The sequence below is a fragment of the Podarcis liolepis genome, assembly GCF_965112155.1.
Source record: "Podarcis liolepis genome assembly, chromosome: 5".
Classification (NCBI taxonomy): domain Eukaryota; kingdom Metazoa; phylum Chordata; class Lepidosauria; order Squamata; family Lacertidae; genus Podarcis; species Podarcis liolepis.
Genome location: NC_139556.1, coordinates 56,675,473 through 56,694,159, shown reverse-complemented (window position 1 = coordinate 56,694,159; position 18,687 = coordinate 56,675,473). Strand labels below are relative to the sequence as shown.

The 18,687-nt window shown below is 40.8% G+C and overlaps 1 protein-coding gene across 8 annotated transcripts in view; it reads right to left on the bottom strand.

Moving 5' to 3' along the window:
• SORCS1 (sortilin related VPS10 domain containing receptor 1) overlaps positions 1-18,687 on the bottom strand; it is a 413,218-nt gene that overhangs the window by 148,729 nt on the left and 245,802 nt on the right. For all 8 annotated transcript variants that reach the window (XM_083504744.1, XM_083504743.1, XM_083504746.1 and 5 more), the window contains exon 6: positions 1,660-1,724. In XM_083504744.1, coding sequence (XP_083360870.1) covers positions 1,660-1,724 — 65 coding nt within the window. The remainder of the gene's footprint in view (positions 1-1,659; positions 1,725-18,687) is intronic.

The window sequence follows — 18,687 nt, the reverse complement described above, 5'->3', positions numbered from 1 at the left end:
TTTAAGATGCTGCATATCAGATATTTAAATTAATGATACGGTAGCCCACAATTTAAACAATTTACTGCCCATTATCTTCACTCTAGGCATTTAGCGGCGAAGACTCCACCACATTAACCCCCAAAGCATCTGTATTTGGGGTGACCTCAAAGAGGCAAAACTCCCCCTTCATTCTTCCATTCTAAAACTCTTTTCTGGTTCAGTTTTAAGCTTACTGCAAGCTTGCTGTGATACCCATGGGATACAAAATGAAAGCCTGAGATAAGCTTCACATGAGAGTCATTCAATGGAAAATGCAGAAATTGACACTACTTCCACACTCATTTATTTACTTTTAGTTAAAATGGGCTTTCAGACTTCAAGAGAAACTATTAAATATAAATATGGATTTTAGTTATTTACTTTCAAAGTGTACAGTTGATCAAAACCCCTTCAGGACTTTGCCAAAGTGTTAATGGTGGGATTAAATTTATACATTGCAGCAATTAATGCTGAATGTTATTTAAACTGATACTGGATGCCATAAATATATGCTACGCAAACTATTTACTCCACTTCTTTTTTAAACTGAACTGGATATACTTATTAACTATTTGGCATAATGTGTCTAATTTTATTCTCTGTAATTGTTCACTGAGCCTTCCACTGCTACTCTGTCAAAATTGAATGTATCTGTTAAGGTATTTTTATACCAGCCTTCACCACAAGAAACACAGGCCTGCATACAACAAAATAAAATACAACAAAGCATAATATGTTACTTATTTTACTGTATACTATTGCACATAGTACAATCAATCTTAATCAATCTAAATTATGTTCCTTCCCATCTACCTCAGTTCTACCTCAGTGATAATTTCTTGGGATTCTGCCTTTTACGTAGAAGCTATCCATAGGTGAGAGAGCACGAAACCTCCAAAATCTGAGTAGCAGCCTCATCCTGTGTAAAAGCTAGTATATTCTGGCTGAGTTCAATGGCATGTTTGTTAATTTGTTTGTTTCCTTTATTGGCAGCTCATTATCAAAACAATCCCAGTCTGGTGTGAAAAAGTTGTGGCCAAAATACATAAAAAGAACAATAATAAAACCAAACATTAAAATCACTAAAACATACTGGTATGCAGTTTACAGGTATTCAAGAAGATGGCAGAAATGAAAAAGAGGGACTTTCAGAAGCAAAACCAACTGAAACATCTCTGTGTCTCTCTCCCCAGCTCGGGGACAACCGCAGAGAGAAGGGAATGCTATCATTCTGAAATGATTCCAAAGTTTGTGAGCCATTTTGTAGAGGAAAGAAACCAAGATTCAAACTTCAAATATTACACACTTCCACAGCATCCCTAAAAAAGGGCTGATCAAATGAAGCAGGCCATAAGAAGAAAAACATTTTATGCTTGTTGTTTCATTTTTATGCTTTCCTCTTGCAGATCCTACATGACTTACAAATCTTTTCTATTTCTGTATAAACTGTATTTAGCTGCAGAATATCCTTATGAATTCCAAGCTACTTGAGAATGGCTTCTGCAGCATCAAACCAGACAGTAATGTGCTGCTGCTGCTGCTAGATCTCTCTGATGATATCCTACATCTGGGTGCTCTTTCCATGACCAAGTATTTACACATGCAATAAAATGACTATGAAGAAGCAAAAGAACTTACGGCCATCCACTGTCTTTGACTCCAAATGGACTATGTCTGGCTCTTTAGTAGTACCCATCCTAGACCTGAAAAAGGAGAAATTAATACTATAGTATTTGTATGCTATGTTATATGGAACATTTTATACAACATTGTGTCTATTTGCATAGCTTAAATGTTCAATGAGAAATAATTTATAATTTGTTTAGAAAACAAATCCCCCCTTAATTTTCATGCAGTTATTATTTCTCTTATGAAATGAATGTGAGATTCAGGAACAACTAGAAAAGAAAATATACTTATTTGCTCATAGGATCAGCAATACCAAAATATAATACGCTCAGCATAATATGCGAATAGGGAAAAAAATGCTTTGTTAGATACATTTAAATAGGTTCTTATAGATCTGCTTTTAGGCAATTCTCTAAAAGAAGCTTTGTGGCCATTTGCACAATGTCACATATTATTTATGGCTCATCTCTGGATGCTAAATGAGCTGAATCCAAGTGCTAGGGAGCAGCATCTGTTGTGGTGGTGGTGGTGGGGGACTTCCAGAAGTTGCTAGACTACAACACACATCATCCCTGACTACTGGCCATGCCAGCTAGAGTCCAACATCACTGGGTGGCCAGAGGCTTGTACAGCTTTGTAACAAGGAAACTACATTTCTGAGGTTTCCTTGGGGAAAGCCATAATCATTAAAGTGGTATGAGTGCTTTAAATGTATGGTGTTGCTGTGACCATAAAGTTCTCCTATGTTCTTGAATCACTTCCACAAGCTACTGACAATCTGGAGATACCCTTAATCTCTGCTTTGATTTCAGTGTGTCAATCTTAGTTCTGAACATTCTAGGGCCATATTCACACCATACAGGTGAAGCACTATGGTACCTATTTTAACAGCCATAGTACCCCCCTCCCCAAGAATTCAAGGAGCTGAGAGTTGTTAGGAAACCCCTATTCCCCTCAGAGATCTACAGTTCTGGGAGTGGCTTAACGATCAATCCCTCCTCCCAGGGAACTCTCCTTCTTTTTCATAGGTAAGAAAGACTTGTTGAAAATGTCACCAGTGACTAAATTCTTGGAGAAAAACAAGGATTTAAACTAGGCAAGGATGCTCTGAATTTTCAGGACGTTTTGTTCTTAGGTTTTGTTCTTCGTAGAGAAGACAGATTCATTTCCGAAGTTCATTGGTAATTTAGCAAAATCTAAATTGTGGTTAAAAGAAAATACTTGATCCATTCAATTACTTAATTTTGTTCAACAAATACGTCTGGAAGACCCTAACCCATCAGCAGTAATTCATGCGGAAGAACAAATACTGATCATTATTTCTTACTAGATTTAAGTGAATAAAAAATGATTAACATTGACAGTAGTCTATATTTGCCAAAGCCTAACTAAATTAGGTGTTCTGGGGGAAGAAACCCTGAAGCTTTTGAATTACTCTTGTCAGTACTTGCATTGGAAGTCTATCTCATCACTATGAACGTAATTCTGTTTGCAAAATAAAAAAAGATACCCATTCAACTTATATGAAAACAAGTCCAAGACACAGGCACTACTAGATAGATAGATAGATAGATAGATAGATAGATAGAGTCTGACCAATGGCTAATTCAAGGAACCCAAAATGGGCACTAATGGGAGCTTTCCCTCTATTGATAATTTTCTTTGTGTGTGTTTGCATGGGACAAGTGGAAGTGTAAATGAGCCCTCACTTGTGGCAGAATCAAAAGCAATGTGGTTTAGGCACTGAAAGCCATTAGACACATTACGAAACATTGGCTCAGGGCTTTCAAAATGTATTCTTTTTAAACGCTTTTTGATTTATAAACCAGTGAAAGATTTGGACTGACTCAAAGGTTTTAGTTGAATTAATCATGTAGGTGTTATACCATTATTAAACAAAATCGTTAAAATACATGTTAGAGCATACAAATGTGGGTAATATTCTAAGGAGATTAATAATAGTAAGTGTTTTGTTTAAATGAATAGCACAGAAAAGTAATTTCAGACCTTTTCAAATCAGCCAGATTTTATTCAAATACACTTGTAAAAATACAGTACATAAATTATGTGACTAAGCAAGGTGATTCACTAACTAGTGCTTTCATGGTTAACCCTAAGTAGAGAAATCATTCTGTTTGGTTCAACTCTGGAAGACAGGGCATATTTTCTTATAAATCAGTGCTGCCCTTTCTTTCTCTAAATAAACGTTAATTTTTTAATGGTAGAAACTGTGCATTTGACAGCCATATTATCAAGGGAGTAGATATACTGCTATCCTATGGTAGAACTTTCAATGCACATTTTGTGGGATGGATGTTAGGGCTGTGCATTGACCCCCTGATCTGATTTGTGCCCCCAGTTTGTAAATCTAAATTGGACCTGATCCAGTCTGGACTACTCTGACCTACCCCATATTTGAATCTGGATGAAAACAGAAAATGCAAATCTCTGGAAACCCCACTGACATTATGAAACTAAAATGGCCCTAACTTTTCTGTTCCTTCACAGAGATCTAACCAGTGCTTTTTTTCTGGGGGTACACATACCCCTAAACATTTTCTGAATCTAAGTCTGGCCTCATTGAGGGGCAGTATATCAATATGAGTAGGAAAATGAGAGTACCACTAAACATTTTTTTAAGAAAAAAAGCACTGGACCTGACAATTGGAGATATTAACCCTTAAAGAAATGATTAATTCTACCAAATCTCTGATGGGTAGCTCCAGGGATTTTAAGATTTACTTTTTCCAAAGAAAGAAAGAATGTTTTAGAAATACTGTGCAAATTCTCATAGTCCTATGCTTGCTGTGTTCCTTTCATCAAGATTTTAAAAGCATATGGTGTTGTTGTTTTTTTAAGGCTTGAGATACTAGACATGGGCAGGCAGTATCAGGAAGATGCTGGCAGAATATTTTGAATTACAAATCAATTCACGACATTCTGATCCATTTGGTAGCTGCTTCAACCAAAGCAAGGTTTGATTATATTAAACCAGCTCTTCCTTGGCAGGTGCAAATATCACCTGTAAAGCCCCAAGGCCATTGTATTTCATAGAATTGTAGAATTAGAAGGAACCATGAGGGCTATTTAGTCTAACCCCTTGAAATGCAGGAACATTTCTGCCCAATGTGGGGCCCAAACCAACCACCCTGAGATTAAGAATCATATGCTCGTCTGACTGAGCTACCCCAGGTTCAGAAATTATATGAGCTTCCCTGGATATTATGATCAATTGTTGTTGTTTGATCCGTTCCAAATTTTATCTTTTTAGAAACTGATACCAGAGCAGGGTCTTTTCCCAACCTGGTGTGTTTTCAGTAAATGTCAGAAGCATGCTACTGTTGATGCTTCCCAAATACAGGGAGCAGAGCATCTGAAAAGGGTAGCCATCCCCACAGGAAAGGCCTGCTTCAAGATTGCTAGAGGAAAACCCAATAAATTTCACTCTATGAGATGAAATTTGAAGATATGATAGCTGCTTCAGAGGGGGATGAAGCCTGCCAAACTATGGAGACAAATAGGTCCAGGAGTTTTAGGCACTTCAGGCATTATTCCACTGACAGAGAGACCTGCCAATTACAATGCTGGCTTGTTGTCAGTCTCCCTTCTTGGCGTCTTTCTTATTGGGAAAAGACTCCAGAGTCAGCCAAAATCTATTACAAAGTTAGGCATCCGAAAGGCGCAACCCTCCCTCCCCAAAAAAACAGATTATACAGTGCAAACAAATAATTTCCCTCCCTCTTTGTTTCAAGCCAGCTAAGAAGCACCCCTGATTTCTTCTGGTTCTGATTTGGATCCAAAGCAGAATATGTGCATTGGCTCATTTCTGAAATGAAAACACTTAAGTTGGGAGGGGAGTCTGGAACTGTGAAGCCTTTCCCTTCGCCTGCAAATTTGTCTGAAAGGGGCTTTCATTTCTGGATTCTGCAGGCATTAAATGGTGACTTCATGCATGCTGTGTTAACTTAGAGAATTTGGCCAACTGAAATTTTCCTTTAACTCAAACTAGAATATGGTTCACTGTCTACATACAGCAGGGTCAAAATGAATATAAAATCCACCATTCAAAGAAAGTTGTTCAATCAGCAATGGATTTAGTCTGACACTTTCATATGGTTGTGTGCATGTGTGTTTTCAAAAGACTATCAAATGGTGGTGGAGAAGCAGATTATTAATCAATTTACATGCAAGTTATATCTGTCAAGTAAAGCTGGAATCACAAAACATAAACCAAATCCTGTCCCTTTAGATGTTCCCCTTTTCAGAGACTTTGAAAAGTCTCTGGTTTATCTTTCAGGTGGCATTTTGTCTCTCTTTAGAGCAGTTGACGGTATTACTTAATAAATGCTGTAAAGTCACATAATGTCCTGATGCAGATAACAGAGGAAGCACTGAAGAAATAAAGAACCGTGACAGAGGAGGACGTGATTTGTATTCAAATCTACCAAGGCAATACAGTGCCAAGTTGTGAACTGAAGGAGATTCTTTCAGGTGGAAGCAGAGCAAGCTATTCCCTCCCGTAACCGAGAAAGACCTTGGGTGATATATTATCCATACCCAAAAAGAGCTGCACCTTGAAGTTTAGATTCACAAAAAAGTTTTCCTATTGCACTCGTCCTTGGCCAGTCTTGTGCAAAGAAGTCACCGAGCTTTCCAAAACTGTAGCAATGTGGATCTTTCCATTTATTCATGAAAAATGCTTGCAACCCCACCTTTCCATTATAAAACTACTGGAGGCAGCTAACAGCAGGACAAAATAATAAAATAATCTTATTCTCTCGCTTTCTGTTTCAGTTGCAAAGTATCCAAAAAGCATCACCATAATATAGGGGAAATAGCTGTGTAAATTTAGCAGATGTATTTATTTTTAAAGGAAATTCATTTCCAAATTAAAGTAACTTTTTATTTTTGACATTAGTCTACTATGGAACTCAGGGTGGCACACATGGGCATATCCTATTTTATTCTCATATCAAAAATATAACAAAATTTAGTCCGATAAATGGTGACTTATTCGAGATCAATAGTAAGCTTCACGACCGTGTTATATCTAGGCAAGTTGAATTAACTGTGCACTGTCCACTTAAGTACATTCAGTCTTCAGACTGTCTGCCCCCACACCCTCCCCTTCAATTGAATTTGGTGAAACCTAATTGTAGGCCTGTGTTTTAGAGCCCTGCCAGGAAGAAGAATGTAAAATGTTTTTATGTTTTTTTAATCTTTTGTAAGCTGAGCAGGGAAGGCCATTGAAGCATGGCCACCCCTGTTTTGTAGAACCACACTCCTTTCAAGATATGAGAGGAGCTCACTTCTGCACTTTCTGGAAACAACTGAAGAGATGTTGGTTCCGACAGGCTTTCCCAGATGGGTAAATGGGCCTTGGTCACAAGTGTCCACTTGTTAGGGTTTTTACCCTTGTTTTAAATGTCTCTGTTGCTTTTGTGTTTTTAACTTTTAGTTATCTGATGTGTAAATCACCTTGAGACTTAGTGGCTTAGGTGGTTATTAGTACATAAGATAACCAATGCTTGGTACGTGGTACAGCAGATGACTCCCGAGAGGTGTCCAGGGCACTTTCTAGTCCTGTTATGTTGGATGAGTTTTATTTAGTAAGGCTTGAGGATGTGGACACGGTGCCTGGATCGGTCAGGGCGACCACTTGCACTTTGGACCCTTGCTCCTCTTGGATGGAAAAAAAAAACTAGCAGGGAGGGGACAGATGGTAGGCCAGGGAGGTAATTAATGCCTCCTTGAGAGAGGGGGTGGCCCTTACCTGCTCTTGGCACTCTTGGAGGAAATTGATTCTCTAAATCCATTTCCATCTAGGTTTAAGCCCAGTAATGGCACAGAAACTGCTTGGAATGCCTCTGTTGGGAGAGACACAGTGAAAATGTGTCACGGTTAATTCTCTTTGGCATCTCAGTGGCTTTCAGTACCATCAACCATGGTATCCTTCGGTCCTAGTTAGAGGTGGGTGGTTTTGTGGTGTTTCCGGTTCTGCTTGGTTCTGCTTCCAGAGGGTGATGTTTGAGGAGTGCTCTTTGGCCCCATGGAGGCTTCAATGAGGGGTTGCTCAGAGTTCAAACCACTGAGTGGGGTCATCTGGCGTTTTGGACTACATTGTCAGCAATATGCTGATGCTACACAGCTCTACTTCTACTTTACATCTGCAATGGATGTGCTGGGCTTTGGCTCAGTAATGGATTGGATGAGAGCCAACAAACTGAAGCTCAATCTGGATAATTCTGAGACCCAGTTAATGGGTGGTTCCCTAGATTAGATGAATGGGAGGTTGCCTGCTTTTGATGGGTTTATAAAAGGCATTAACCCTTAAAGAAATGATTAACTCTACCAAATCTCTGATTTCCCCCCCCCCAAAAAAAGTATGTTTTAAAAATACTGTGCAACTTCTCATAGTCCTATGCTTGCTGTGCTCCTTTCATTAAGATATGAGCATATGAAGGTGGGGTTTTTTAAGGCTTGAGATACTAGACATGGGCAGGCAGCACTGGGAAGACATTGGCAGAATATTTACACTCAGAGAGAGTGTAAACCAAGCATGGCCAAATGTGGCCCTCCAGCTGTTTTGGGACTACAACTCCCATCATCCCTAGCTAAAAGGACCAGTGGTCAGGGATGATGGGAATTGTGGTCCCAAAACAGCTGTTGGGCCAAGTTTGGCCATGCTTGGTTTACTCTCTCTCTGAAGGAGCAGGAATGATCCTGGCCTGACAAGACTCGCTGCCAATTAGTTTCCGGGTCCAGTTCAAAGTGCTTTCTCTTCTCTTCTCTTCTCTTCTCTTCTCTTCTCTTCTCTTCTCTTCTCTTCTCTTCTCTTCCTATAAAGCCTTGAATGGCTAAGGACCACAATACCTCAAGGATTGCCTCTCCCCATATTAGCCTATCCAGACCCTGCAATAATCATCTGAGGCTCTTCTTCATGCACCTCCTCCATGAGAAGCTCAGCCTTTTTTGTAGTTGCTCCCTGCCTGTGGAATCCTCTCTCCAGGGAAGCTCACCTGGTGCCTTTACTACATATTCAAGCCATTATATTCCTCTTCTCTCAGGCCTTTAAAACTGTGTTTGTAGACTTTTGTTTTTGTTATTATGCCGTATATTTTTGTGCTTTTATATTGTAAACTTTCTTGTGATCTTCAAATGAAGAGTGGTATGGAAATTTAATAAAATGATATTAATAAAAATAATAATTATACTTCTCCTATATTTTACCCTCAAAGTAACCCTGTGAGGTAGCTTATGCCGAGACATAACAATTGGCCCAAACTCAAGCTGTGTGCAACATGCTCTGCCTACTCAATATGCCCCTTAAAAATGTGTTTTTTGGGGGGGTTATTGGGTTATTTTTGTTATTTTGATTATGTATTTTGTGTTTTTATATTGTGATTTTATCCTATGAACCACCCCGAGAACAGTGGGTATAGGGTGGTATAAAAATTTAATAAATAAAAAGAAATAATTATAAAGTAGGTCATCTCATTTCCAAATGAATAAACTTTACTTTGTGAGTAAAAGGCAATAATCTGAAAAGTTATCCAGAAGCATGGTTAAGAACGTAAACAGCTCAAGATATACTTTGCCTTAAACCATGGAATTGCAGGAAATGGGTTTTTAAAATATTTTCAAGATTAAGATTACAGTTACTGCATACATCTAAAGTTCTGCTCACCAAAACTTTATAACCTGGGTCTGAAACTGTTCATGCATGATTTATAGTTTAAACATAGCCATATTTTTTTCTTCACCCTTTTTTTTTACTGTCAGTCTTTATCATGAGTACGCACCATTGCTCCTAGGGTCTCTAGTCCACTAGCAGAAATACCTAATGTAGATTTACACTGTGACATATACTGTATGTTTTACTTATGGCTTTCATGTTTTACTTATGGAATTGTTTGGCTGGAATTTTAAAGCAAATGGTGGGAGAGTTAGAGACTAGTGGAGGCAGGGGGTGGAATTTCAAGACAGAGTCATTCCAATGGGAATAGCAAACTGATGTTCCTGGCTGCCTTTGCAGAAAACGGTTATAATGCTATGAAAAATGTAAGACCCCCTCAAAAGCTTCTATTACAAAGTTGCTTCCTAAAATTTTAATCACTTTCAAACATTTCAAGTCACCATAAGGGCTTCAAAGCTTCAAAAGAATTTATGTCAAGGCCCAGCAATAAAAGTACAACAGTTATTTTGTTTTATATGAGTATGTAACGGAGACAGAATTTTTTTTTGTTTTTTAAATAGATCCGTGCCCATTTCTTCTTTTATTTCAGAAAATAAGAAAATAAGTGTCAAGAGCAACTAGTGTGATGTGTTGAACTAACTGGTAAGCTTTATCTCAGAATCAGAGAAATGCAATATTGAGAGTGAGCTGCTACTCCTACCTCCAGCTGAGAGGAACAGCTTTCTGTATCTCAAAAGCATCATCAAACGGGACATCAGAGCCAAAGAATAACAGCACAGAATATACACGCCTCAGTTTAGGACAATTTATGCCCTGGAAACTAGCATTTTGCCAGGTACATTTCAAGCTCCTGAAGTTCCTCAACACATAAACTTACCTTGCATCGACGCATTCAGTTTATGCTAGTACTGCAGAACTCCTTTCTTCCTTTGGCTATGTGATATATTTCCATTCAATCCTACTTTCTCGTTATCTTGCTTATGGCTAATAAGGTCCAACACTTATGAGCTATGTTATTCTTCCCTGTAAGCTACATTCTACCATTAGGAAACAAAGAACTCCTTTCCATCCACATCTATACCATTCTGCTTGTGTGAAGAGGCAAAAGAAACAAAGCAAAGTTTGGTCAACCCACAGAGGAAAATATAGCTTCACTTGTGCTCAGTGGGGATAGATTCTGGAATCCATACTATGGTTTATAATTCCATGGTTGAGCCCATGTTAGGAAAGGTGCTTCTGAACACGTGAAGAGCAGAGCTGGAGGAAGGGGGTGCGGGGGGTGCAGTCCGCCCCGGGTGTCACCACTGAGGGGGGTGAGAAAATGCCGGGCAGCACTCACCGCGGGGCCTGCAGCACGCCCAAGCCATGCATCTCTCCTGGGAGAGACGCGGTGGCTTGGGTGCACTGCAGGCTCCGCGCTGCCCAAACAGTCCACCCGTTCCCTTCCCCCCAGCTGTAGGGTGGGTGAGTGGGAGGAGGCAAGCAGATTCTGGAGGCCTTGCAGTGCACCCTGCCCCTATGGGCGGCTCACCCCACCATTGCTCTGGCCCATGGGCGGTTCTCTCCACCCCTGGGCATGCCGTCCCAGGCACCCAAGTGGCTTCCTCTGCCACTGGGGAAGATTATTCCTTTCACTCATTATTGCACACCATCACACACCCACATAAAGAATGATTCAGACTTATAGGTAAGGATGGCAGAAGGGCTTGTCAGGTGGGCTTCCTTCTGTCCCCCCTTTAACCCCTCATCAGAGCACAGACTCTTGCCAGGAATGCTTTTTGCCTTAGTTCTCAGCAACAAAAGTTTTGTCTGTTATTTTCCTAACAGGCAGCATTATACATACATCACTTTGTAATGCACATTATTTACGTTTTCATTGATTTATAATTGCAGCTGTTCCATCAGGTGATTCACTGCTTTTATTTTTTCCTCAACTCTTTTTTACTTTGTGTAAGCGGTTTTGCTGATAGAAGCAGACTCTATGCAATCCTAACCATGTCTACTAGGAAGTAAACTCCACTGAATTCAATGGGGCTTGTTTCCAAGTAAGGAGAGTAGAATTTCAGTCTTATTCTGCTGCTTCTTGTCAATTTTAAAAATCAATGGAAAACATCGTGGGGGGGGGGAGTTTCCACATGCAACAAGTCTCTTTGATGTGCTGCAAAAGGCTAGCATGGTCATTCCTCTGGAAATTCATTAATTTTGAAAGGGAACACATAAAAAGTAACTGATTCATAAATATTGGTTGGTTGAGATACGCATGCCTATTATGAGGAATAAGATATGTAAAAATACATATATCAGTGAAATAATCTGCTTTTAATACCAGGATTGAACTAAAATCCCCTCATTTTTCTCTATAAAAGATATAAATATAATTCAGATTTCCCCACCACCTCTCATCTTTGAGATCAGCTCTTTTTCTCTCCCCTGAAAAGTGTTCTGTCCCTGGGAATTTTTACTGCCATAAACACATTCCAATGTAAGTTTACTATTGCTGCTGTAGATAGAGTGCCTAAATTTATAGGTGCTAAACACTCACTGTAAATAAAGTCACCAAGAATTGGGATACACAGATGCCAAACCAGGACATATCCAGGTGGAAATCAGTACAAATGTCCAGGAAAGTCTGGATGTATGGCAGCCAATGGCAGCTGAAAAACAGCAATTTCTTCTGTGATTTTGCCAAAAAATCTCAACAACTTTGGGTTCCCCAAAAAAGTTCAACAGCCTTTCTACCTTTGAAAGTGACCTGGAAACGACAACTAATCCAGAATGCGGCAGCCACACTGGTGACTGGGAGTGGCCATCGAGACCACATAACACCAGTCTTGAAAGACATTGGCTCCCAGTATGTTTCTGAGCACAATTCAAAGTGTTGGTGCTGACCTTTAAAGCCCTAAATGGCTTTGGTCCAGTATACCTGAAGGAGCGTCTCCACCCCCATCATTCTGCCTGGACACTGAGGTCCAGCGCTGAAGTCACAACAAAGCAACCTTTGCAACAGAGAAGTAAGCACTGAATGTAGCTGCTTGGTCACAGTAGATAAAATATGCAACATTAATACAGATATTCCTGGAGGGAAAAACAAAGGAGAAGTCCAGGCCACAGCCTGCAACTTAGCTTTTACATTCTCAGTAGGCTACTACATCAACAAATCTTCATGCACCGCTGCTCAAATTTATCAAGCTCTTGTTTAATAATAATAATAATAATAATAATAATAATAATAATAATAATAACTAATAAGGGTGGTTTTGGGGTTTTGTTTTGTGGTTTTTTGTGTGGTTTTTTTGCCACTACCATTCTGGCAAGACTATTTCAAAACTGCACTCCTAATATTTATACACTGCCCTGATCTCCAGTGCAGCATTATTAATGGGGAACTTAAACCTATTTGTTCTTTAAGACTTACTCTAATCAAAACTGTGCTCTTCATTTCTAAGCAGATTTGTTGTTGCTTCCCATTCTCCTTTTTCCAAGACTCTGGCTGTATTTCTCAAAAACTGGGCTCCCTTTTCATATCACTTATTTTCTTTGCCCAAGAAATTCAATAAAGATCTTGTCAGGTAGAGTCTTCCACCTATTATATTTATTTTTACGAGTGTGAAAAAGTCTATAACTCATAGACAGCAATGGAAGAGAAGTGCCAGTGAGTCAAACTTTTCTTTGCTCTAAAGACACATAATCAAACAGGCAATAAAGATCATCAGCACCTGGTATTTCATCATTACAACAGTTTTTTCAGCAAGGTAATTATTCACTGAAAGTTCAGATCAATAAGAGTCACATTTCATTCCTAAGCAGTTGTAAGAACTAAACTTTAACATTTAAATATAGCTGACAGCTGCAATTTATTTATATTTTGGGTTGTCAAATGTTTGGGAGCTGAAAGGTGAAAGGCCGACATCCTGCAAACACCCTATGGAGACATCTTGTGCTTTGAGCACCACCTTGGTTTTTTTGGAAATTTGAGTCCCTATGTAGAATTTTAGGATACAGGAAAAGAAGCTGAGGTAGTCAAAGACAATTTTGGAAACATTCTTAACATTTTAACGTTGAACATTTTGGTTTAGAACTACTGTTTTCCTTTTGCAATGAGCATGTAACGCTTCACTTATTTCCATGCATTCAGCAGTCCTAGAGGTCAGTGTTTAAACGGGACTTGAAATTGTTCCTCACATTTGCTGAGCTAGTTATAGCTTCATCAATTCTTGGCATTTGTGCTATATTTTGCTATGGGCTCCTCTTTGTAGTCAAAACAATAACAGCACCAGTAATAACTAGTTCTATCTATTTAGCACTTCTACAAAATCCCCAACCCATTTTATATACATTGCATTATTATTATTTTCATAATTCTTACAGCAACCTTGTAAAGTTGGCTAGAGTTATTATCCCAATATTACAGATGGGATGGGACTGAGGCTGAGAGACACTAGCTTGCCTGTAGTACCCCTCAGTGAGACAATGGCTGAGCTGAAAGTTGAACATGTCCTAGCTCATGCTTTTCATATTCTTGCCCCCAAACCACCCACCTTGTATCTACTTCTGGCTTCCCATGGACTAAACCACAGCCAATTCTGCTTCCAGGCACATCTGTGACATTAACACAGGTCTTCTTCTTTGGTGATCACTCGTAGCCGAGTAAGATTGTCTTCCATAAAAAAAGTTTTAACAATGAGTCCGTAAGTGACTGTGGAGGCCAATTCTGGATCCACACGACCTTCCACAGTGGGCACATTGTTTTCCGGGTGGGAGTTGATCACGGTGTGGATTTGCCAAACGTGCCTTCCTCCTAGCACGTTTCTCCCTTGCGTCCTGAGTTCAAGTGTCTTCAAAGCCCATGACACCTTTGGTAAAGGCTGTTCTCCAACTGGAGCACTCGCAGGCTAGTGTTTCCCAGTTGTCAGTGTTTATACTACATTTTTTTAGATTTGCCTTGAGACAGTCTTTAAACCTCTTTTGTTGACCACCAGCACTACGCTTTCCATTTTTAAGTTTGGAATAGAGGAGTTGCTTTGGAAGACGATCATCAGGCATCCGCACAACATGACCAGTCCAACGAAGCTGATGTTGAAGAATCATTGCTTCAACACTGGTTATCTTTGCTTCTTCCAGTACACTGATATTAGTTCGCCTGTCTTCCCAAGTGATGTGTAAAATTTTTCAGAGACACCGTTGATGGAATCTTTTGAGGAGTTGGAGATGGCGTTTATAAGTGGTCCATGTTTCACAAGCATATAGTAAGGTTGGTAGTACAACAGCTTTGTAAGCAAGCATTTTGGTTTCCCTGTGAATGTCCCAGTCCTCAAACACTCTACACTTCAGTTGGGAGAAAGCCGCACTAGCAGAGCTCAGGTGATGCTGGATTTCAGCAACAGTGTCGGCCCTTGTGGAAAGGTAACTGCCTAGGTAGGAGAAGTGATTGACATTTTCCAATGTTACACCTTTGAGTTGGATTTGTGGCACTGCAGAGGGGTTATTTTGTACTTGTTGGTGCAGCACTTTGGTTTTTTGGATGTTGAGTGGTAGGCCAAGCTTTTTGTAAGCTTCTGCAAAGATATTTAGGATGGTTTGGAGGTCATCCTCTGAGCGAGCGCACAATGCATTTTCATCAGCATACTGAAGCTCTATGACGAAAGTTACGGTAACCTTACTCTTTGCTTTTAGCCTACTCAGATTGAAGAGCTTTCCATCTGTTCGACATATGATTTCTACTCTGGTTGGGAGTTTCCCTTCAACAAAGTGTAGGATCATGGCAATGAAAATAATGAATAGAGTTGGGGCAATAACACAACCCTGTTTAACACCTGATCCCACTGTGAATGGTTCACTTTGAGAGCCATTGTTATCTGCAGTTGTTGCTGTCATATTATCATGGAGGAGCCGAATGATGTTTACAAATTTATCTGGGCAGCCAATTTTCAGAAGGACAGGGCATTACAATTTACAGTGTCAAAAGCCTTAGTCAGGTCAATAAATGCCATATACAGGGGTTGATTTTGCTCTCTGCATTTTTCTTGAAGCTGTTGAGTGGTGAAAATCATGTCCACTGTCCCCCTAGAAGGCCAAAAACCATTTGGGGATTCAGGAAGGGTCACCCTATGGCTGTCTATGGATACTACACCCACATGGGCAGGATCTTTCCCACAGTGTCATTTGCACAGGAAATAAGCTGTGGGGCAGGGTAATATTTATTTTGTTAAAAACAACAACAACATATGGCTGTAGGGTGGGGGAGAGAAGTTACATCTTCTCCCCCCTATATTCTCTACCAAGACCAGGGAGTGAGAAAATTCTGCAGGGTGCTCATTTGCAGGGTGTGAAGCCCACTTGCAAAGGAGCACTCCGCACCATGCAGGATCAGTGCCTCCACTGATAAGAGCAATTGATCAGGGACAGACCTGAGTCAAGGAAAAAGAGCCAGGTGGTGAATATCTTGGATAATAAGCAAAGGAAGGTGGGGGCACCACTCCACTTCTGAAATCCATGGAGGGTCATTTTTCCATTCACTTCCTCTCAACCATTTACTTATCCTCATTATACATCTCCATCTTAGCTAGTGGGTGAGTTTTACCATTTGTTTTGTCTCCACATGGAAGAGGAATGCAATAACTTCAGGCTCGGGTGGGCAAAACTCTCTGTAGAGATTCACAGGTGCTTAATATGTGCATGTTTATGACTAATGATGCTTATTTATGGATGGGGTGATGATGTTCTTTCTCCTTTCCACGAACCTAATCACAAACAAGAGCTAGGAATATACGATGCAGTCATTCTCTTTGTGATTTTATCTGTAAATTTCACCATCTATGGAAATTGGGATAGGCTAGCTATTTGCGTGTTAAAGTTCCCAAACCGCCCTTGAAATAATTCACAATAGACGCAGAATTATGGTTTAAGGTTTTTGACATAACTTTGGACACAACTTTATTGATTACAGCATGTGAGTGGTTGCTTAGGCATTGGTTCCTGACTAGCTGCACCTGACCTTGGCAGGGCAGCACTGAAGCCTGGACTCCGGCAGACGTCAGTAAGGGAAAACAATCTGGGGGATGTCTGAGCTGAACACCAGTCTCTAACCTCACCCCCAAATGCTCCCAGGGGCTCTGGCGTGGCCCTAGCCCCTTGACAGGGGTTCAGACAAGAGCAAAGCGAGCCCCTGGATTCCTTTAATGGAATACCCTTGTAGCAACAACTTCGAGGGGCAGGCACAGCCAACCACATCCCCTCCACCAACCAATTGAACCTAACCGCCAACCTTACAAAGTTGTGATGATTTGTTACGCAGTAGGCAGAAACCAAAAGGCACCAGTCAATCAGCCTATGGCAAAATTCCTACTAGGCCCCTGCTCCAAAGCAGATGACCCCATGACAGGCATAGCAAGGTCAATAAGCCCCTAAATCAGGGGTCTGCAACCTTTAAGACAAAAAGAGCCACTTGGACCCGTTTCCGAAGAAAAAACAACAACTGGGAGCCGCAAAACCATTGCGACATTTAAAACAAATATATCTCCGGAGCCACGATCTGACAGCGGGCGGGAAGGTGACGTCGGGACGGTGCGTGACTAACGCACGCACTGCCCCCATGCGACGTCACAGCCAGTACAGCACCCGCCACAGTGAGGAGTGTCGGGGCACACAATGCGCCTCCTCCCCTCGCTAGTATCCGCCCCGGAGCCACGGCAAAGGTGTAAAAGAGCCACATGCGGCTCCGGAGCCGCAGGTTGCAGACCCCTGCCCTAAATATAGGGAGGGAGGGCGGGTCATCCTGTGCACGCAGTGAAAATAGGAAGCTCAATGACACGTACAGGGATATAAATAGCCCCTTGGTTGCCAATCACTAGCTCCCTAAGCCAAATTCCTTCCCCAACAACAGAGGGGTGACCAATTGGGAGCTGAGGCCATCCAATCGTACCCGTCCCAGCAACAGCAGGGCAGTTTGGGTGACCTCACCACAACACGTTCTCTCTGTGATGGAGGACACAATTTCCTTGAAGGTGGGGTTTGGGCCTGGTTTCATATAAATGTAAAGTCAGAATTCAGTAAGAGTTTCAAAGTGGCACCCTGCAGCAAAATGTGTCTGGAAGTAGGATGGATATCCCAGAGGCAAAAGAAGTGGAGGAGTTTTTAACAAGAACTTTTTGCTAAATACAATGCAATAACTTTGGGATCCCAATGGAGAACAACATGCCAAATGGAGCATATGCTTCTCTGGTCACATCAGTTGGCAGAGATGTTACACAAACAGCTATGGCTTGCTCACACAAGATGCCGGAGGCCTGGACCACTGCCTTGGTTCATTTAGATATAAAGTCCCCTTCGGTTGTGCTGGCAGCATCATCTTTTAATTACAGAAAATTCAAACATTTTGTTGTGCAGGCACTCTGGCACCTAAAAGCGCCTCTGTATGGCAGTAGGCCATCTATCCCCAACTCCTCAGAGACCAGCCTCTTCAAAGCTATCAGCAGTAGAACATCAGCCCTTACCCCCTGAGGCTCTAACCTTGACCCAGACTTCCTTCCAACTCCAAAATCCATTTGAAAATAAAAATGCTTCATTAACTTCCAGTTGCACAGAGCTCCAGAGAAGCTGCCAGCCAGCACATCCTTGCTCTATGGATAAGCTATGAGATGTATCCATTTTTAATCATTATTTTTCCTGAGCTGTTCCACTCCTCTGCCATGGTGTGTGTGTGTGTGTGTGTGTGTGTTCTCAGCCAGATGATTTTCCCAGATGGGCTGTTGTACTGTCATTTTGATTGGCAAGTTCTACATCAGCCTCCAGCAGATGCCCATAGGGATGAAAAGGTCTGAATTGCTGATAAATACTATGCTGGACTCCACACTATTTTGGTTGGCTTCTTCTACCTGAATACACACATCAAAGCCCAGTCCATCAAAAGGGATCGATGTTTTAAAAGGTACTCAGTCATAGATTTACCCATGTAGCCAGCATCTGCAAATAAGACTGTGTTTTTTAAAATGAGCCTGCCTGTCCATATTAACCTAAATTAGTCACTTGTAGCATACTGATGGTCTAAGGGGCAGGGGTGGGGGGTCAGTTTCTTTTTTCTTTTTTTAAAAAGAAATTTTCCAGTTTTCAAAAGCTTCCCTGATTCTTGCTTAGGGACTATTTTTTAGTAACTGAGAATGACAGACAAATGAGTATTTGCAAGTCTCTTTGTCGGGGTATTTCATTTGCTTCTGTGGGATGGTTCTCACATAACAGCAGCCTCCATGCAATCACATGGGGAGCATTCATTGTGTGAACTAGGGATGCTTGTTTGCATCATGTCAACTGTTTCCTCAGCCCCATCAGTGGCAGCCAATAACATG